Source organism: Chrysemys picta, chromosome 19 (assembly GCF_011386835.1).
Source record: "Chrysemys picta bellii isolate R12L10 chromosome 19, ASM1138683v2, whole genome shotgun sequence".
Lineage (NCBI taxonomy): Eukaryota > Metazoa > Chordata > Testudines > Emydidae > Chrysemys > Chrysemys picta.
Window position 1 is genome coordinate 3,214,779 of NC_088809.1, and position 20,304 is coordinate 3,235,082.

Below are 20,304 nucleotides of genomic sequence, written 5' to 3' on the forward strand. Positions count from 1 at the left end.
TTTACAGAAGAATGATTTAAAGACATTATGGTTTTCTTTACAAATAGATGTAGAACAGGAATAGTCCACTTTTTAAAAAGTCTTTACATATTTATCTTTAGTACGTCAACCCTCCTCGATCACGATCCTCCTACACGTGGTCTGTGCAGACGGAATCTTTTCGATTTACTCTCCAAATAGCTCCCCATCATTTCTTCGTGTGTGGCCCTTGCTCTCTTGGGAAGTCCCTTTGGGCATAAGTCAAAAATAGAGTTTTTTCGACCCACAAACTAAAAAAACTCTGCATAGTTCAGTCATCACTGTCAGACAGAGTCTCATATTGTGCTGAAAGCAGTGGTGCAGGCTCTCGCTCCCATATCCTGTTCTGTTGGTGAGTGGCTGCTTGGCTCATGGATGGTGGGGCACATGCAATGGACGTTGGTGGTGTACTGCTGAGCATCCGCATTGTCAAGGGGTTGTAAGGAAACTGAGTTGATCCTAAGTCAAAAAAGTTTAACTCAAATAAGACAGGCATCACTCCAACCCGATCTTCACGACTTAACTTTGTTTTCACTACATGAATAGACACACGTGACAGATCAGAGATCAACACTGGCGTTTTCCACCAAGATTCCAGAACCTAATAATTTTAACCCCAGACCCCTGAGAAAGGGAAAAAAGTTAAGTTTACTCCTTAAAATTCCCATTAGTTTATAACAGCCAGGATCACATGTAATTTGTTTACAGGGAGGCCAACTCTTGATTATCATCATCTTAGTTTACGTGTGCAGCTTTAACTCAGAACATTGCAGGGAAAAAAAAAATCAAGTCATTCACCACATTTCTTTGGCATATGAACCTCATAATATTGGTTTTATAATACACTGGGTTTCAGTTTCAGGGCTTACAGTGATCCTTCAAGCTCTGTGGATCAAAAATTTCCCAAAAACAGTTTTCCACTGGTGCCTCTCACTGTACAGTGAAGAGTTGGTTGCAAGGATCAGATTGAAAAACAGAAAAAAATTACTTCCTAAATTAAAAAAGAATTTCACTCATCTCAGGCAACTCAGCTGCTGATAAAGAATATTACAATTTTTGAGAGGACTAATTAAACCACTTGTGGTGTGAATGACCTACTTTGGTGTTAAAATGCCTGGTAGAACATTCTTGCATCTGAAGAAGTGAGGTTCTTACCCACGAAAGCTTATGCTCCCAATACTTCTGTTAGTCTCAAAGGTGCCACAGGACCCTCTGTTGCTTTTTGGTAGAACATTGTCTTCCCTTGTAAAGAGATGGTTTGCTACTCTGCACATATCTGATTCAAAAAGATCCCTGTTTAATGGATCTGGATACTATGATGATTTGGCCCAGACACTTCAAATGGGTCTTTCCACATCTAACCTTACCACAGGATTCCAATTCCAGTTCTGTTATTTTTTAGTAGTATTTCTGGCAACATTTCTCACCTGTTGAAGAAGGCCGGTCTTCCCAGGCCCACACTGGAGTCTGCCTGTGGTAATCTCCTTCTGAATGTACAGATGAGACAGAGGAAGGTCTCTCAGTTCCTAAGTATCCCTGCCCAGGAATAGGAGATTTAGACTTCCTACTATTAGACTTGCCAATTAACTTCTGCTTGCCAACTCCCCCTCCTGAAAATGGAAGTCACAGTAAAAAGATTATTTAAAAAAAAATGCAATTTAGACTCAATAAATTTATAACCAAACTGCCATATAGTAAGTTAAATTATATAAAGAGATTCCTTTCAGCAAATCAATCTGGATTTCTTCACTTGGAGAGTTACCTTTAACCCTCTGGTGGTAGCAGCCTATAGCTTCTGTTTGCTGTTCATGCACCATTGCTGAGAAATCCACAGAGCCCTGCGCGGATACAACATTTATATCCGTGGATATAAAAAGGTATCCGCAGAGCTACAGGTCTCTACCGGGAACCGCAGCAACAAAAGCAGCAGTATATCAGGCCGCCGCTCCCAGAAGCGGGCGCCCCGTGCCGGCAGGTCCTTCGATGTGGCTGTATTGCCCCCTGCCCACTGAGGCGAGCACCAGGCTCACAGGCAGCTGTCCCTGGTCACGCTAGTGTGTGCAAGTGGCTCGCATCCTCCCAGACAGGTTATGCAGACTGCTGCATGGAAGGGACTCCTGTCTGGGAGTGTGCGAGCCGCTTGCACGCACTAGCGCAACCAGGCACAGCTGCCGGTGAGCCTGGTGCTCTTCTCAGCAGATGGGGTTGGGGGCGGTACAGCCACAACGGAGGAGCTGCCAGCACAGGGCACTGGCTCCTGGGAGCGGTGGCCCAACATGCTGCTGCTTTCGCCGTTACAGTTTCTGATAGATCTGCAGCTCTGTGGATATCGATTTATATCTGGGGATATAAATTTTGTATCCGTTCAGGGCTCTAGAAATCCCCACTCCTATCACCAAAGGGTTAATTCTTCAGTGGGGAGGGCCATGTAACGCATTTCCTTCCCTTTGAAGAGACAGGTTACTTTCACCTAATGCTAGCTACAGTTACAATGCATTAGTCAGCCATTTTGCAAAGGTTTGTGTACACTCTTTAGAGGTGCTGTTCCAGGTAGGCATCTTTCTATACCACAAGGCTATGCAGGAGCAACCCCCCCCCCTCTCATTCCATCCTTGCCTATCCTAGCCCCATGTTTTCAGAAAAGAAACATTGGCTAAGACTCTGGAGTACCAGCACTGCTTCTTTGAACTGGAGGGGACATTGCTGAAAAACGAGGCACCTGTCCCCAACCCAAGGGGTGAACATGTCTCCTCTATAGCACTGTCAGGGAGCATGGATTTCTCAGTTTTCATGATTTCAAGCTCTCTTAACTACTTCAATTACACCCCACAATTACTACCTGACTCAAGGCCTTGCAATTCTGAGGAGCTGCAAGATGATTTCTCACCTGAATTGGGTGATGGATTAGCTTCCTCTCTACGGACCTCGCTATTAGCTGAGACTGCAGGGTTGGCACTACCAGGTGCTATCCCCATAGGCTGGGACATTACAACTCCATGATCCTCCCCTTTGTCATCAAAGCTGCCCATCAATGCCTTCCTAATAATGTCTTCCAGACCCAGATTACTGGCAGGATCTGCAAAGGAATGACCCCTAGAACTGACTGCACCTGGGAGAAGAAGAAATTGTGAGGGGAAGGATGGGAGGGGAGGACAAAATACACCTCAAAAGAATTATAACAAAGAGACAAGGGAGAAGATTTTGAAGGGACAGAGGAAGAAGAAAAAAACAACAAAAAACAAAGATGAGCAGTTTATGCAAAGCTTCATGCACCAAGCAGCTCACAATGGCTACAATTTAGACATGCCAGCAGCAAACATTAAAGAGCCATGTCAATTATGTCAGACTCCTGTTTGCATGAGGATAAGATACTTACATGTGTATTAAAAACTAAAAGCCAAGGCAGTTAAGGATGCCAATTTTGACAGAATATTAATCAAAACCGACAATTATTAAAATATGTTGGTCATAAAAGGAGACCACCCAGAAAACAGGATTTCTCTCGTGATGAAACATAAAAATTCTATGTTGCAACAATTATTTTACAAGTTAAATACTAAATACAGAACACTGGGTGAATACTGATCTTCACAACCACTCCCCCCTCATCAAGGGAAATCAATATTTTAAAGATGGGGAACGGAGGCAGAGTGGTAATGTGACTTGCCAAAGTCAGAGAGGGAGTTTGTGGCACAGCTTGGATTACTACCTCCAATTGCCTCTACAAGTGACAAGTTATGAACTACACAGTGATCAGGCAGGAGACTGGAGAAGTGTTTAATTGTTACTAATAAACGAGGAGTACTTTAGGACAATTTCTTACTTGATGTGAAGCTACCCAGAGAACTTAATGTAAATACAGCAAATACTTTAATAGCTCAGTTTCTTCCTTCTATTTAAATAAAAAGTTTATGATAATTCAGAAAATAAATTTAGCTATGAACTGTTTTAGTAGAGAACTTTGTTGCAAGTGTTCACAATTTTGATTAAATGAGATGCTAAGGAAAAGATATTTGCATGATTATGACATCAGTGCAAGAAAATTACAAGCCAAACTCTAGTACAAATTAAATTTCTGCCTTAAATTGCACTTTAGACATACATTCAAATTCCCTTTTACATTCATTTTGCTTTTCCCTAGTGTATTGAAACAGGAATTTCCACATTTAGGGCTCTACTGGCTTATTTCTGCATTCGCGCCCTCCCCCCCCCCTTTCTTATTTCAGAGTTTCTCAATACACCTATTAAAAAGTATTACAATCAGCAAATTCTGTTACAAGAACTGTTTCAGAAAGATTTACCTGAGGTAGTGACTGCTGGCAAATTAAATATTTCAGTTCCTGGCTGAGCAGTTGCTGCAATTAAAACACAACATTTAAGTTTGTTTTATATTATTGATAAGCTCTACACATCTATTAATGTGTATGAGTATTTGAAAAGTCTTCTCTCATTAATCTGCAACTTTATCTGCTTTGACTTCACCTTTGGGTTTTAGTGCTGTGAATATGCACCATAGGTTGCTCAGTAAAGTAAAACTATGTGTAGAGGTTCATCTTTAATGTTGGCCCATAAGCACAACCTCAGACACAATCTGTCTGTTAGCTTTCCTTTCCCTTAAAAATACTCTTTCAGACACTAGATTGACCTTTGAAGGTTTTCCTGGTCTCGGAGGTCTTTAAAATGCTTAAAAAAAAAAAAGCTGCTGTGTTTATTTCCCTGGTTGAACACACATTTTGGTGAACGTATCATATGAATTTTGATACCACATATGTATTTACTGACGACCATTTAGAACTACTTTGAAATGGCTGGAAAAATTAATTCAAATTACTGGATTTATAACACAAACATTATGTAATATCTTTAATAATCGGAGATTGCAGATTATTGACCTGATACTGACATGAAGCAAACAAATAATCAGCTAACGACAGTGGTGGATAGTAGATTAGCATTCTAAAAGTCTAGATGAAAGTTTAGCTGAAATGTATTAGTGCAGCACAGCAGGATCCTATCACACATACCCACCAAGGGCTATTAAAAGACTGTGACAAATGTTCTCACAGAATGAGACAACATGGGCTTAACATATGTCTAACACCACCAATAACGCCAGCATCACTGACCCTACTTATGTAAATAAGAGATTTTTGTAAAGGCGAGGACACCCAAATCCACAGCCCTTCCATCAGTTCTAAGAGCAACGTTTATAAGACATTCCAAAACAATGAGGTAGATTTCTGTGAAACAAAAATGATCTACTTGCTCATTGCAAGCATATTCCACTTTTAGCAAAGAGATGTGCTCTAACCACGAGCATTAAAGGGTTAGGAGCCAAATTAAATTCTCTTTACTGCTAACTGAAATCCCCATTTTGCTGGAATAAGTTTATTCAGGAAAGTACAATATGGTGCTAGTAACATGTTCCACCACATTGATATCTGCTTCCAAAACTATATGCAACTTATTTGTGGTGTAGAGGTTGCCGTACTGACATCCATAATTACAAGAGCAAACAACAACAAAAAGGAGTCTTTGAAGCCCCTCCGGCAGCATGACACCTCTTCAGCAGAAAACACGTACGCAAGCTTATGTTTACATATCTTATACATCAAATGGAAAACCCAATAAATCATACATGGATAAGAGTGCAAGTTTTCGCCCAATGTTTCCTGACTCCAAAATAAAATGCTTGCCCTTAGTTTACAGAAGATGTTTCCCCTCTCACAAACAAAATATTAACCTTGTAATTGTAAAATAAACTCCTACATACAAGAGCAAAATATATATGGCAAAACTTCCAAGTGTTTGGTAGTAATTTTTTTAAGCAGAACATTAAATAAAATTAAAAGTATTTGAAACAGGACTGGGTTCGGCTTTGCTTTATTGCAATCCGAGGATACCCTACGTTAGAAAATGCAATGAGAAAGCGAAGTCCCACTTACCCATGTCAGAGTCACCTCCACCAGAGGAGTTCAACTTACGAAATATCTCCTGTTTCTTGGACTTCACCATTGGAGAGGTGTTCTCAAGCTTGGTGAAAAATGAAGGCAGGTAACTTATACTCCCCGGAGAGCGAGAGTCAGTCCTGCTGAGACCAACATGTGTCAAAGAAGAACTACACATCAACATGCATTGCTTTAAAAACCTTCCCATCACTTCTAAACGCTGGCATGAGTTTACACCAGGGGCCCAAATTCAACATATTTTCTACTCCCCCCCCCCCATCAGCAATTTTATACAGAATAGCTATATACCCCATAGATCTATACACTCAACTACTGTCTCCATTACCTTAGGGACACCCAAACTTTGCCCAAGTGAGTGCCAGACTGATGACTTGCCAAGAGCATAATCACTATCACCACCTCAATGCATTTGATCTGTATATCTTAAAGCAATTGACAATGTATCAATATTTCTATTATACTAACAGAGAATCTGAAGCATAAAGTGGTTAAGTGACGCACACAAGGTCAGTGCCAGAGTCAGGAACAGAACTCAAGGCTCCTGACTCTTAGTCCTGTGTCCTAGCCACTCAACCAGGTTGCCTCTGAAAGTTAAGAGGAGATTCAATTTTCCAAGAATTTTCACCACTCTGGGGCCTAAACCAGTTGATTCTTTAAAAACACATTGGTTGCAATGGGAAACCCAAAGATTGTATTATGAAAGGTGGCTTGCACATATGGAATCTTTCACCCATGCCTCTCAAAGTGCTTTACATACAGTGAATTTAAACATCTCTTGGAAGTAGGTAGGTACACACCCATCTGTAAATAGGGTAGACAGAGCGGCTAAGTGACTTGCCCACAATAGCAAAATCAGGAACAGAATTTACAAGTCTTGACTCCTACTACACTGCTCTTGCCATTAGACAATAGTGCCTCACTTCAGAGATCAGAGCTGCTGCTGACCACTCAGAGATACAGGTTAAGATATAGTAAGTTCAGTTTTTAGACATACCTCTGTTCAGCAGGCTCATTTCTTTGGGAAAGCAATAGAATATTGTCTTGTTTCTCATGTACAACTGGGACCTGAGGCGGTGAGATTGGCTCATAGGGTTCTGAAGAGACATGACTTCTCTCTGGGGACTTCCCAGGTCTAAGTTTTTAATACAAAGGAGAGGTACTTTTCAGATGTGTAACAAGCACAATTAAAAACAAACTCCAGTAATCAAAGATCAAGTCTATTGCTTATATATCATTTAAGTCTATGGTATCCTTTGGGATGAAAGATATTACAGAAACACAAGTCTTCAGACTATCCACATAAATGATTAATTTCTATTAGCTCTACGTGTTTATGTCTCTTCCTTCCCTCAAAGCTTGGAGATCTAGTATAAATGTGGAGATGGCTATAATCTACAATGCAGCACCAGTGAGTATTTTTCATTTTCCTTACTACACTGTTAGAAAGTTAAGCCATATATTCCTTCTATTTGTTGAAGAAAGTAGACATAAAATGTAAGTTGCCTTTGGACAGCTAAGAAAGGTTGAAGGATAAACCTACTTCAAATCAATTAAGCCTAATCCACTGTTAATTTTTATTGGCTACTTATGCAGGCATTGGTTGAATTTACAGTCAAACCAAAAAAACCACCACTTCACCTTGCTCTGGATTTGTCAGAGAGATTTTCAGGAGACACTCTGGCACTTGGCCGTTGATGGTGAACAGACTGTGACTGCGACTCGGGGCTGTAGCGGTTTGAAGCCTTTGCCCGAGTAGGGGTAGCGGCTGAAGCAGGAGCAGAGTTCTGGAATGTACTAGTTGGAGGCTGCAGGGATGCCTGTGAGGCCGCTTGGTTTCTAGCAAAGTCTTGTGTAATAATTTGCTGGTTGGGGGGGGGAGGAGGGGGGACAAAAAAAAGATTGGTCAAACATTTGGCCTGCATTATCTCATTTTAGGAACAAACGCAATTAGCATCACACGCACCAAACACAAGACAATCTGAACTTCAGTCATGTGATTATGTAACATGTCATGGTTTCACTACCAACACTGTAACATATTATAACTCTCAAATAAAATGTAGTGTTTCCATGCTTTGAAAATATAAATCAATCCCAAAGTTACTTGCAAAATTAACCTACACAGATATGGTCAGCAAGTGTGATCAGACGATGGGTCCTAGGTACGTGTCCGATGCCCTCTGTCTGAGAGGAAGGCAGTGGAGGCTGCTGTGGAGAAGGAGATTCCTGTTGTGTCCTATATCGGTGAACTGGACCTTCATACTGCCTGTTTGGATCACCTAGTTTCCAAAAAAAAGGAGAAAAAAAAAAAGCATATCACTCTAAGAAGATATTTCTGAAGTTTAAGCTTTGAGAGTTTTTTGAATATTTATAAAGAGATATATTAAACATTGCTGCATGAAATTTTAAGTAGTTTGTTTAATATAGCTTTCTTTCCTTAGTATTTAGACCAGTGGGACGCATCCACATAATATATATACTACCTTATGACCCTGAGGATATCACATGGGCCATAGCTGTTTGCTGATTGGGCCACAAGCGGCCCGCAGATTGAGAACCACTGATTTAGACCCTTTGACTCAAACAGGCAACAGAAAGTACTAGTCTACAATAGCATTGAATGCATATTTTTGGACTGATTTAATTTCACTCTACTTCGACAGCAAACTGAGCTGACATAACTTGCACCTCAGTCTCTTTCACCAAAATGCAAGTGTTTGCACCAACCACCAATACACTCATAATTTAAGTACTTTTTATAACTTAACAGAAGCATTTTTTTCTGTTAATTCTAAATCAGAGCATATTACAATAAGAAGCAGCACAGTCGAGTGCAGTTGTTTTCAACCTTTTTTCATTTGCAGGCCTCTATAAAATTTCAAAATGGAGGTGCAGACCCCTTTGGAAATCTTACACATAGTCTGCAGACCATAGCTTGAAAACCACTGTTCTATGGTAATGACAACATTTCACGGACCCCTAAGACATAGTCTGCGGACCTCCAGGGGTTCTCAGACCAGAGATTGAAAAACACTGGTCTAGTGAATTAAGCACGGGTCTAGAAATCAGAAATTCTCAAATTCTAATTCTGGCGCCGTCTTAGACTAGTTGTAGGTCTGATCAAGTCAACCTATTTACCTCATTTTCTCCATATGCAAAATGCGAATAATGCACCCAACCTCTTAGGTGTAGTGAGGTATAACTGATGAGTGCTAAGTATCATTATTGCATTTTCAATAAATTTAATCAAATTTCCCCACTTTTCACAGATCACAATTAAGTACATGCTCTAGAAAAAGCTTCTGAAGATTCAAGAGTGCTTTTAGTTGCAACTATAAGGCTGCTAATGTACTTTATATACATAAGTGTATGAGTTCATAGCAACTGTTCAAAAGGGAATATATATTTAAGATACTTGGACATAATTTTTTTTATCTACAAAGAAACAGACTTACTTTCTGCCTGGCTTGGTTTGGGTGCCTCTTGTTGATAGGGTTGTAGTTTTTCTTGGGGAGGTACAGGTGAATTTGCAGGGCTAATCACCTCAATGGCATCTCCAGGTGCTTCATATCGGTGGGAAGATACTAGGAGTTCAAACAGCAGAGATGTTTTTAAATAAAATGCAAATTTGTGTAAGTGTGAAACCTTAATATTAAGAGTTAATATTAAGAGCCAATAAATCTTAATCAACATTTTTAATGTAGGGAATCTATTTTATTTTCATGACTGGGCAAATCTATTTGAGCATTTAAATAAGCATTTTCTCCTCATTTTCATAATGCATTTACTACTACAAACGGAAAGCTATTATTTTTAGGAAGTATCTTGTGATCTGTAGCGTGGTTAGTTTTGTTTTTCTGTTATTCAAGAGAGCCATCCCCTTTCTACATCTAAGACTTCCATAGCATATACTCTGAACTTTCACTATACAGGTGATTGAGTTTTGCACTGAGCATCACAAGGTTCTTATGAAAAACTGTGTTTGGCTGAAAAGTGCTATGCATAGCTACAGCACTGTATAAATTAGTATGGTTTGATTTCACGTCAAGCAGCTGTCAATTATATAAAAGGGAAGACGGTACAGAGCTTGCACTGCATTAGTAGCAACAGGATAAAACAAATCTATTCAGATGTGCCATCTCCTTAATGGCCAACATAGCAAGTGAAATGAAAAGAGCACATGCGGGAATAGAAATTAAGAGAGAAGACACATACAACTGCTAGAAGAATCTGAACTTTGTGAGCCCCGATCCCGTGCATCCTTGTCTGAAGCAATCTGCCGAGTGATGATCACATCTATGAAGTTAGCAGCAGTAATGGTGGTCTTGCCACGAGTCCTTAACTCTTCCTCGTACCGGGATTTAGGAGGATGCCCTTTGTCTTTACCAGCCTCTGAATAAACTACCGATGAAGACGGACCCTGGGACTTGCCACTGGAAAAAGCTGCCGATGTGTACGGGCACTGAACAGACCTCTTTTCTGCTTCCAGTGTTTTCTGCTCCATCTGTTGCTGCTGTTCACTAACCACCGTTGACCTGCGCCCCATGTTCTCTTCTATTCTGGTTCCTTCATGCTTGTGCTCTTTTGCTTTGACAATTTCCATCTGAGGAGCAGAGGCTGCAGCATCTACCAATGCAGCTAGGGCATCAGCAGCAGTGTTGTAACGGGAAGCAGGCAACCCAGGAGTTATGGAGGGGGCTCCAGGCGTGAGCTGCCTGTTAGCAAATATAAAAAATCACTTGCATTAGATCATACAACAGCAATTCAATGATTTCAGCTGGCTCTTCCAGGCTTCCCACAAAGTACAGCTTTTGTGATGTTAACACCTATCCCTTAAGTCAGAAGTGGGCAAGCTACGGCCCGCGGGCCACATCTGGCAAGTGGGACCGTCCTGCCCTGCCCCCGAGCTCCTGGCCCAGGAGGCTCGCCCCGGCCCCTCCCCTGCTGTTTTCCCTCCCCCACTGTTTTCCCTCCCCCGCAGCCTCAGCTCACTCGCTCCGCCGCCGGCACAATGCTCTGGGTGGCGGGGCTGGGAGCTCTTGGGGCAGCGCAGCTGCAGAGCCCGGCCTGACCCGGTGCTCTGTGCTGCATGGTGGCGGTGTGGCCCGGCTCCAGCTGGGCGGCGCAGCTGTAGCGCCGCCAGCCACCGGTGCTCCAGGCAGCGCGGTAAGGGGGCAGAGAGTGGGGGGAGGGTGTGTGTGTAGGATAGAGGGCAGGGGAGTTCGGGGGGATGGTCAGGGGGTCGAATGGGGCAGGGGTCCTGGAGGGGCAGTCAGGAAGGGGGGGGGAGGGTTGGATGGGCCGGCAGGGGTCCGGGAGTGGTCAGGGGATAGGGAGCGGGGAGGTGTGGATGGGGCAGGGGTCCCAGAGGTGCCGTTAGGGAACAGGGTGGGTTGGATGGGGCAGGAGTCCGAGGGGGATGGGAGGGGGCAGGGACGACAGATAGGAGGTGGGGGCCAGGCCACGACTCCCCCCCACCAACCGGCCCTCCATACAATTTATGAAGCCCGATGCAGCCCTCAGGCCAAAAAGTTTGCCTGCCCCTGCCTTAAGTCATTTCCCTAGGCCAAAGACCTAGCAGACAGTGGTAACTTCTGGTCTCTATTATTTTTCATGCAAAGTAAACACATTTAGTAATGAGCTTAATCCCAGAACATATTTCTTTGTAACAGGAGTTTAAGAAACGTACATGATGCGTAGCTGAGCAGCAGGATCCAGAGGGGTAATTACACTTGTCCCATTGGTTCCTTGGAAAATACTGGGCCTTTGCTGCAGCATGTTCTCTTGGGTTCTAACAGAAGGAGACGGTGAGCGAACGTATCCATGACTGCCAGGTCTGCCAGGCTGCTCTGTACCTTTAGTGTGTGGAGAAAGTTAGTGGGGGGGAAGAAATATACAGTCTGTTATAACGTGTAATAAGTGTGTATATAACAATGCACAAGCAAGTACCATAATGCTAGCGCCTCCTCCACACCCTTTTTCACATGTCTACGCTGCTGTCAGGCACAGACAATATTTAAAGCTTTCTGAAGAACAGCATCCTCGAATCTGCATTGCACAGAGTGAAATGCCAATTGGGACAGGACTGATTCCATCCTCCAGATTCTGCATCATTGTTCTTTTTATCTTCAGTTATATACTACCTACCACTGTCAATTGCAGCAAAACCTCCATATCTTAGGAATCGCCCATTTAGATTATGCTAACAATAGGTTACACAGCACTGATTTTTATTTTTTTGAAGTCAAAACAAAAGTGCTAAGGGTGGTTGTGGAAATTGATTAGTTACATTTTGTATACAAGACTGATCCCAATGTGGCAATGTACACTCACCAGGCCGAAGGTAGTGCTCAGCAGGAACTGCAGTGATTCTCTCCCTCTCTCGTTCTCTCTCCCGCTCCCTTTCACGTTCCCTCTCCCGCTCCTTCTCCCGTTCCCTCTCCCGCTCCCTCTCAGCGTTGGCAGCTGCAGACGCAGCCAGATGCGTAGGGTGTCCTATAAGATGCACAGGAGATAGAAGTGCTTCACACAGCAATGAAAAGCGTAAGACAAACACTGAAAAGCTCAACAGTGTGTATTACTTGACACACACTGGATGTAAGTTGAAGCCAGAAAAGAATATTTACGAATGCCCAAAACCGCTTTGATTCCATTGAGAATTACATACTGGAGTATGATGGTTGAACCCTAAAATTCACTGTGAGAGGAGGGGCTGGGAAACAACCTTCCCAAGTCACTGCATTGCTTTAATACATGGTGATAGGAGCTATCCAGATGGCAGATAACAGGATTCTATCCTATGCCAGATTCCTATCCAAATTCCACCCTCGAACAGAAATTAATGGGCTCATGTATCAGATGACAGAATTTGGCCCACTGTATTTAACAAAAACATCAAACTTTTTGTTTTTCTAATTATTTTCTCTTCTTCAGGGCTTCCAGCAGATATATACAAAACCTATCACAATGGGGCCCTGATCCTGTCTTGGGTACCTTTGGCTGCTACTGAAGCAATAAAGTTAACAATCATCTCTTCTATCACCCAAAGTGAATGGCACGGGGTTAGCTATTGAAACAGCAGCAAGACACTTATCCAGTGACTAGTGGATAGAGAGGGTCACTATTCTAGAATGTCAATGGATTAGGGATAATACAGAACAATCAGACTCTTACCTGGTGACATAGATGCAGGGTTGTAAGGCCTCGGAGGGAATGTGAGCTGGGTGCCAGGGATATAAGTGATTCTCTCCATTGGAGGGGTACTTGTTCCTCCTGGATGAGGGACTAAGATAGTGGGAGCCATATTGTTCAGGTCAATAATTCCTGTTAAAAAGTTATAATGGAGTTAGAATATACTCCCCAATCTCAACAATTTACAATTACTTAAACAAAACAAACAAACAAAAAAAAGGAAATATGCATCTAGGCTTTCTACTAGTGTTATACAGAGTTTTGCTTTGCATATGCAGAGACCAGTTTTGAAATGCAACCATTTATATATCAAACTCCACCCTCCAAAACATATTCCAAAGAAAGCCTGGAGGAGGCAGACATACCTCTGGCTCCTGCATATGGGAGAGCTAAAGTTTGCTCTCTAGGAGATAGACCTCTGGTTACATCAGGACGTAAATTAACCTGCATCTGCTGTGAGGTAATATAGTCATTTAGGATTGTCTGCCGTGTGTTCTCCATTGCATAAAGTTGATACTGACTTGGGTAACCTGGGGTAGGTGAAAGCTGTCTTTGGAACAGGTATGCAGCAGCAGCTGAGAATGAGAAAAAAAATAAAGGAAAGTTTAGTGTGCAGTAGAGGAAGAGTTTGGAATCTGTAGTTATTAAAGCTTAAGAAATATTTTAAAAAAGGGTTGCCAATCCTCCAGGGCCAGCTCTGACAGAATCAAAACTAGTCTTTTCAGTGCCGATGTTCCATTGAGAACATATGTTCTCATACTTAGCTAGGAAAGGTTAAGCAATCCAGATTGAAGAAGTCTGTTTTATGGAAAAAGCCATGAGGGGAAACTGTGAATGTCAATCCTAATGTTCCTTAGAAGCAAAGCACTGAAATATCCACATAGGATAATGAGAAATACAGGATAATAGAAGGAAAAATACAGGATAAAGGATAATCAGTGGAAGTGGATTGATCTTTGAGTTACAAATCAATTTCCTGTTTTCAATACCATCAGAGTGGATTCTAAGGGCAAAACAATGTACAACCTGGTAATCTCTGAATTAGAGAGTGTTTCACTCACAAAACACTCACCATGCTTTTGTTTAATCCCCCAGGGTATGTTTTTCTTGGATGCCTGTCATTCTTTTAACAAATACTTTACTTAAAAATATCCTCTGAACATCTCCCATTTTTGATAAACACAAAGGAGATAATTTGACAGATTCTTCTATAAGATCTTTGAAATGGAAAGGGAAAAACATTTTGTTCTAATGGAGAGAAAATGTAGTATTAACCTAGGAATACTTTAAGAATATTTTGATTAAAACAAACCAGAAAAGGCCTCTTAGCAGAGTGTTGGGCACAAGGTATAGCTCATAGTAAAGAACTTTTTAATGGTGGCTCCACTGACCTTTGCTTTTAATACACACTCTTTTCTGTATATTACTGAAGACCACAGGACTGAAAAGGAAAACAACAAAATGCATTTACCAGGATCCAGAGCCCTGTGAAATTGCATGGCTGAATCTAAATGAGGGGGGAGATGGCTCCTGTAGACTTCTGGAGTAGAGCCTCTATGATGGGAGTCAAACGGACTGTGAGTTACTACGGGATCGACCCCTGGGACTGGAGATTTTGCTGGTACGCTCTCTCTCTGCGTTGGGGTAAGTGTGGTTTTCCTTTCATGATTAGCAGGCTTCCCAGAAGATATTCCAGCTAGAAAAAAAAACACTTGTAAGAAATACACTCCTGATAGTTGGTGAAGCTGTAAATGTGAATTAGCTCAAAGAGAGATCAGACATGACATGACTTCAGACTCCTGCACAATAGTACACCAGTCAAAAAACACCTTACACATCTAGAACAATTTGTGGAAACAGAAGTTAGTGACTAAATTAGTTCAGAAGGATGCTATTAGGTAGCCTTTCAGATTAACATACCAGCTCCATCATCCAGATATTTTAGTGCCTTGAGTAATAGTCCATATTCAAACAATCCACACTCCCTGAAGAAACACCTTTGAAGTGACCCAGTATAAAGTACGAGTTGAGACTGAATTACCTCCTACCTCTATAAAAGTATGTTTGCCTTGGGCGAAAGTTTAGTGGTAGAAATTTGAACAGAGGTGGAATGCTGAACAGTCCACCCTGCACAGTCCTGATCTGTCTGATGCCTGTAGATAAACAAAAGCCTCAGGCTCTCATCCTAAGAGTCACCAAAATTCAATTTACATAGAAAGAATGAACTGACTTGACAAAAACAAACACAGGTTGGCTCATGTGATATAACTGCCCTTTTTTTGTTTCGGATGTGAGTGGTAGTGGTGATGGTGGTGGTATTTTTTGATAATCTGAGGCTCTCGTGGGTATAGCTCTGGGAACCTGAAAAGGAAAACTTCAACAAAAGCCAGTGAAATTGCTCAACTATGTCAAAAAGAAAAGAGAGCTAAACTTCTTCTGAGGAAACATAACATTTACTTTAATTGAAGAGAAGTGATATGTCCCAAACAGAATGAGACTAACAATTTGCCCAAAAGAATAAAGATTTTAAAATTTAGCCATGGTAAAAACTTGGAAAATTCAATTCCAAAACTAAGTTGGGATTTTCAGACAGAACAGAGCAATACAAAACTGTACTGGATTTACATAGGTCTTATTTTACCAAGTGCCAAGGCATTAAGTAGTGCTGCTATAGTATCCTCCCCCTTTCCTCCCTCCAAAAATTAATACTTTCTTTAAAATACTTCATTATTGAAATTCTCTACTAGATGCTTGAAAATATTTCCACTGGACAAAACCCATTCCTCCCCCCACCTTTGTATTTTAGGAACAAAATGGGATATACCTCAGATTGATTTGGTGACATATGTATAGAAATGTCACCAAACATCTAACAATATGGCTCAACCTGTTTCTACAAAGCAGCAGTCCTGAAGTTTTTTTTTGTTTTTTTTTTTTAAAACCTTCATGATTTGAAAGAGGTATTTTAAAATATGTAATCCTAAAGGCATTCCTTTACCAAAATTACAATAATTTTAGAGCTATGTCAAGTTTTGGGGAAGACTACATGACAGTGTTTCTAAATATTTAACACTGACTATACACGTAAATTATTGAAAACAAAATAATGTTTTGTTTATTTTAAACAAACTTATTTAGCTGCAACCTCTGTACTATGTATTAAACAATGGCTATTAGGCGTGGTTTAGGGAGACTAGGCTAATTTGTATGTTAAGGTGTTTTTTGACTTTTCCTGGAATTAATTCATATTTAAATGCTTGAAAAGAAGAAACATCCTATACAATTGGATCAGAATTCAGTATTATTATGAACATAGACACAGCATCCAAAACAAACTGGGTGCTTTCCAGACACAAGAGTCTTTGCCCTCTAGAGCTTACAGTATGAAAGACAAAAGACATGAAGAGTGGGAGAACCAGATACAACAAGCAAGGAGTGTGGCCAAGTAACGAATGGCACACAAGTGAGTTCCAGCTATTCCCTCTACCTGATTCTTTATGTAGCTATTGGGCTAATTTCTTGTAAGTGCTGTGGCAGAATCGGATCATCAGGAGCAATTTGAATGCAAAGAAAAGTGATATTAAAGACCTGCTCAAGAAATGCATTCTGAGAGAGAGAGAGAGAGAGAGAGAGAGAGAGGGGAATGCAATTTCTCCAATGAGTAGATGATTGTGGAAGAAACTGACAGTAGTTGCCTAGCTGGAGACTGGGCATCTCAGCCCTCCCTGCTAGAAGAAATGTAGCTGTTCTAAGATATCTTTACAAAACTACTTTTATTCTGATGCCTGACAATTAAAGCAGATGAGAACTGACAAGGTGTTCAGCTTAGAAAAGAAACAGGTTTTGTATGGAGAGCCTGGTAATGGCCTTAATCATCTCTTAAGCAAAGGGGGTCACGGATATCAAAATTGATTTCAGCCAAGAAAAAAAAACACACTTCTGAGCATAGTGGCTTTTTCAAAGTTATTTCCAAGTCTATAACCTTTTACTAGCTTTTCTTTTTTAAACACACAAGCTGCAAGTTGTGCTGGGGGTCCCATGTGTTTGTGAATGTAATTAAGTTAGTTTGGCTTGCAGGCTATAGCTTTCTATTACTTAAACATTACTTGGCACACAGTACAAGACATTTAAAATTTGTGACGCTACAAAACAAACCATTAATAGGCTATGAAAACCAACCTAGCAAGGACACTGGCTAATATGACCAGCTTTCTGTTAAACTGTGCTTAAAAAGATTTTGCTAGAATGGTGAGAAAGTGGTCTTCCAAGTCAGTGTAAACCATGGCCTAACAGAGATCCACATTTTACAGGCAGCAAACGGTTTTAAATGTACCTTCCATACTAGTCTGATTTGGTTTTTCTTTGGTACTTATTCTCCAGACCCCAGCTCTCTTTCAAACCCCTCCTAAAAACTTACTTCTGTGGAATTGCCAAAAAAGTCATTGGTAAGAATGAGTATGTGAAGTAATATGAAAAACTAAATTATCAGGCAGTGTACATGATGTACCTATGTTATTACATAATCTATTTTCGTAACCTTGTCCAACTACACTAATGAAAAATAAAGATATTAGTTTTATCATTGATTTCAATGGGGCTAGGATTTCACCCTAGGAGTCAGAACTCCGGTGGCTTTAGCTCCCTGCCTTATCACAAATGTATTGTGTGGTCTTGGACAAGTCACTAACATCTTTATGTTTCATCTTACCCTCTGTAAAATAGCTATAATGCTTACCTTACAGAGGTGATGGTAAGTTCAACTGAGACATTTTCAGTTCCTTGGGATCAACAGCATTATAAAAGCAAAAAGGGTCACAGAGGGAAAGACTGAACCTTTACTGTAGTGAATGTACAACTACATCAACATTGCTAAGAACAATAAGCACGAGGCACATTCTAAGGTGTTGAGGCCCAAGATTAACACTGTGGGAGGGTCACAAAACTCAGTGTGAACAGAAAGGTTTTCATTATTTAATTTAAATTAATGTTGGGTTTTTTAGAACATTCCTCTTCTTGGCTTGCAACCCAAATCGAACAGAACTATGACAGTACTTAAGAACAGAGTGAAATGTTCTATAAATAAATTCAATAACCTAATTTAAAAAAAAGCAAATGTCCTTGTATGCTTTACCCAAACAGTGCTCAGTCTACAGAAATAAGAAATGTTAGAATTGTTATGATTTTCAATGGCCAGCTTACATTGGTCAAGGAAGCATAACATACCTTCAGTAACTCTGTTCATCATAGGTGAACTCCTGGACATAGGACTTTGATAGTTCACAGGTGTCCTCCTTGCATTGGTGTCATCATAAATCCCAGGGCTCAATTGTGATTTGGGAGTTTCATGAAGAGTTGACCTGAGGACAGAGGTGCCAGAGCTGACCACCGATGTAGGACGGGAACGTACAGCCTCCCCAGTCTTCACATCTTCATATTTTGCTCGTTCTACCGCCTTCACGTTTTCCGGTACCATTTCCAGCTGAGGCATTCCACGGGGCAGTTTACTTGGTCCAGTGATTAAAGATTTTACATTGTGTTTGATAGCAGACTGGCCGGAGTTGCTTTCATATTTTATGGGTGTACCCTAGAGAGGAGGAAAAGACCATCAGCAGCCAAGGTAATCCTGCCAACTTTCCACTGATGCTAGAAGATCAGCGTATAATTTGTTTTTAATCTTTTGTGTTACATATTTGCATGAATTTTATGGCATGTGATGCAACTGGATCTCGAACAGAGCTACAGTACTTGCTATAGCTTATACAAACTGCCCAGCACTCTTGTCAAAATGATATATAATCCCAAGGTTTTTACCAATACATGGAGAAAATGTTTTCAAACTTAATTAAAAACACACAAACCCTCTGTTTTTGGATAACGAGACATGTATTTCTTAAATGCAACAAATACCCTGAATGGAATTACCACAGAGTATCAAGGCAGCAGTACGAGTCCAGTACTGGTTTGCATAGTTACCTGAGAAATGGAGCCTTCCATAATTGGCCTTACACTTTGTACTATTTCAGGAGTCTTGCGACTTTCTTGGCTTAAAAGGTCCTGTCTTGGGATTTCATGAATGGAACGGCCCATTTCTTTAATGGTAGTGACTCCATCATAAGGCTTTCCCTTGGTTATGGCTCCTTCAAATGTCCGTATGGGAGGAGACTCTCTCTTAATCTGTTTAGGATACTTCAGGCCTTCTTCAAAACTCTCAGCTGTTGCTCTTGGTGTACCTTGCATGGAAGGAAAATAAATTAAACAAGTCTTTAGTATGTTAACAGCCACTGAAAGATTTTTTTGCACATTTAGCAAACTGTAAATACCAATCACAAACTGGAACTTTGACCTGCCACTACAAATGGGTCCAACATAAAGAACAGAGAAGACTCCAGTATAGAAAGACACCTAGGAAGTACCTTTTTTTTTAAATGAACTAATTTTACCACTAAAAGCCCTATGGGAAAGTACTGAACAATTGTTTAGGACACTGGATAGGTCAAGCATGCTCTCATATGCTAAAAGCAAAGGCAGCAATACACATCCCCAAATGCTTCCTGAAGATGCAAAATGCTAAATATACTTTTTTCGATTTTACAAATTTCCTCACGTAAAATAGCTCCCCATTTACCAATTCTTACATTTTGTACATTAAGTTTTTGTGCATCAGTAGCCTAACAGGAAGCTTATGTGTGGAAAACACATCTCTCTACTAAAAGGTTTTAACTTTAGGATGGCTACCATTGTCAGCAACTGGGTAGGGTTCAGAAAGTCAGACTTCTAGGATCAGTAAGTTAATGTCAGCCCCTATACTACCGAAAACTTTACCTTGCATTATAGAGCCAGACAGCACAGTCCTCTCCTTCAGTTCTGAATGAGGGCTGCCCCTAGGCAGTGTACGGCATATTAACCCTAAAAAAGTTATTTGGCGGAGTTAGAGAATTAAATACAAGAATGATAAAGTACATGCTACCTACTCACATAATTTACTATCTGCATTGCACTTGTGCCTAGAGGCCCGAGCCCCATTCTGCTAGGCACTGTACAAACATCAAAGACAGTCTCTGCCCTAACAAATTTACAGGAAGCATATGCCCCACCCCATTACTGTAGTATTCAAACATATACAAGA

The 20,304-nt window shown here is 40.9% G+C and overlaps 1 protein-coding gene across 30 annotated transcripts in view; it reads right to left on the minus strand.

Moving 5' to 3' along the window:
- Positions 1–20,304, minus strand: part of NCOR1 (nuclear receptor corepressor 1) — a 104,834-nt gene continuing 84,530 nt past the window's right edge. For 20 of the 30 annotated variants that reach the window (XM_065572886.1, XM_065572893.1, XM_065572890.1 and 17 more), the window contains 18 exons: positions 20,001–20,084; positions 19,152–19,408; positions 18,402–18,762; positions 14,650–14,874; positions 13,544–13,753; positions 13,161–13,310; positions 12,321–12,509; positions 11,677–11,842; positions 10,203–10,702; positions 9,443–9,571; positions 8,109–8,266; positions 7,626–7,849; positions 6,982–7,119; positions 5,964–6,109; positions 4,320–4,373; positions 2,906–3,127; positions 1,446–1,628; positions 1–477 (listed from right to left, as the gene is read on the minus strand). In XM_065572886.1, coding sequence (XP_065428958.1) covers positions 290–477; positions 1,446–1,628; positions 2,906–3,127; positions 4,320–4,373; positions 5,964–6,109; positions 6,982–7,119; positions 7,626–7,849; positions 8,109–8,266; positions 9,443–9,571; positions 10,203–10,702; positions 11,677–11,842; positions 12,321–12,509; positions 13,161–13,310; positions 13,544–13,753; positions 14,650–14,874; positions 18,402–18,762; positions 19,152–19,408; positions 20,001–20,084 — 3,584 coding nt within the window. In that variant the 3' untranslated portion in view covers positions 1–289. The remainder of the gene's footprint in view (positions 478–1,445; positions 1,629–2,905; positions 3,128–4,319; positions 4,374–5,963; positions 6,110–6,981; positions 7,120–7,625; positions 7,850–8,108; positions 8,267–9,442; positions 9,572–10,202; positions 10,703–11,676; positions 11,843–12,320; positions 12,510–13,160; positions 13,311–13,543; positions 13,754–14,649; positions 14,875–18,401; positions 18,763–19,151; positions 19,409–20,000; positions 20,085–20,304) is intronic. The other 10 variants (XM_008168982.4, XM_005298198.5, XM_008168983.4 and 7 more) reach the window with 3 other exon arrangements.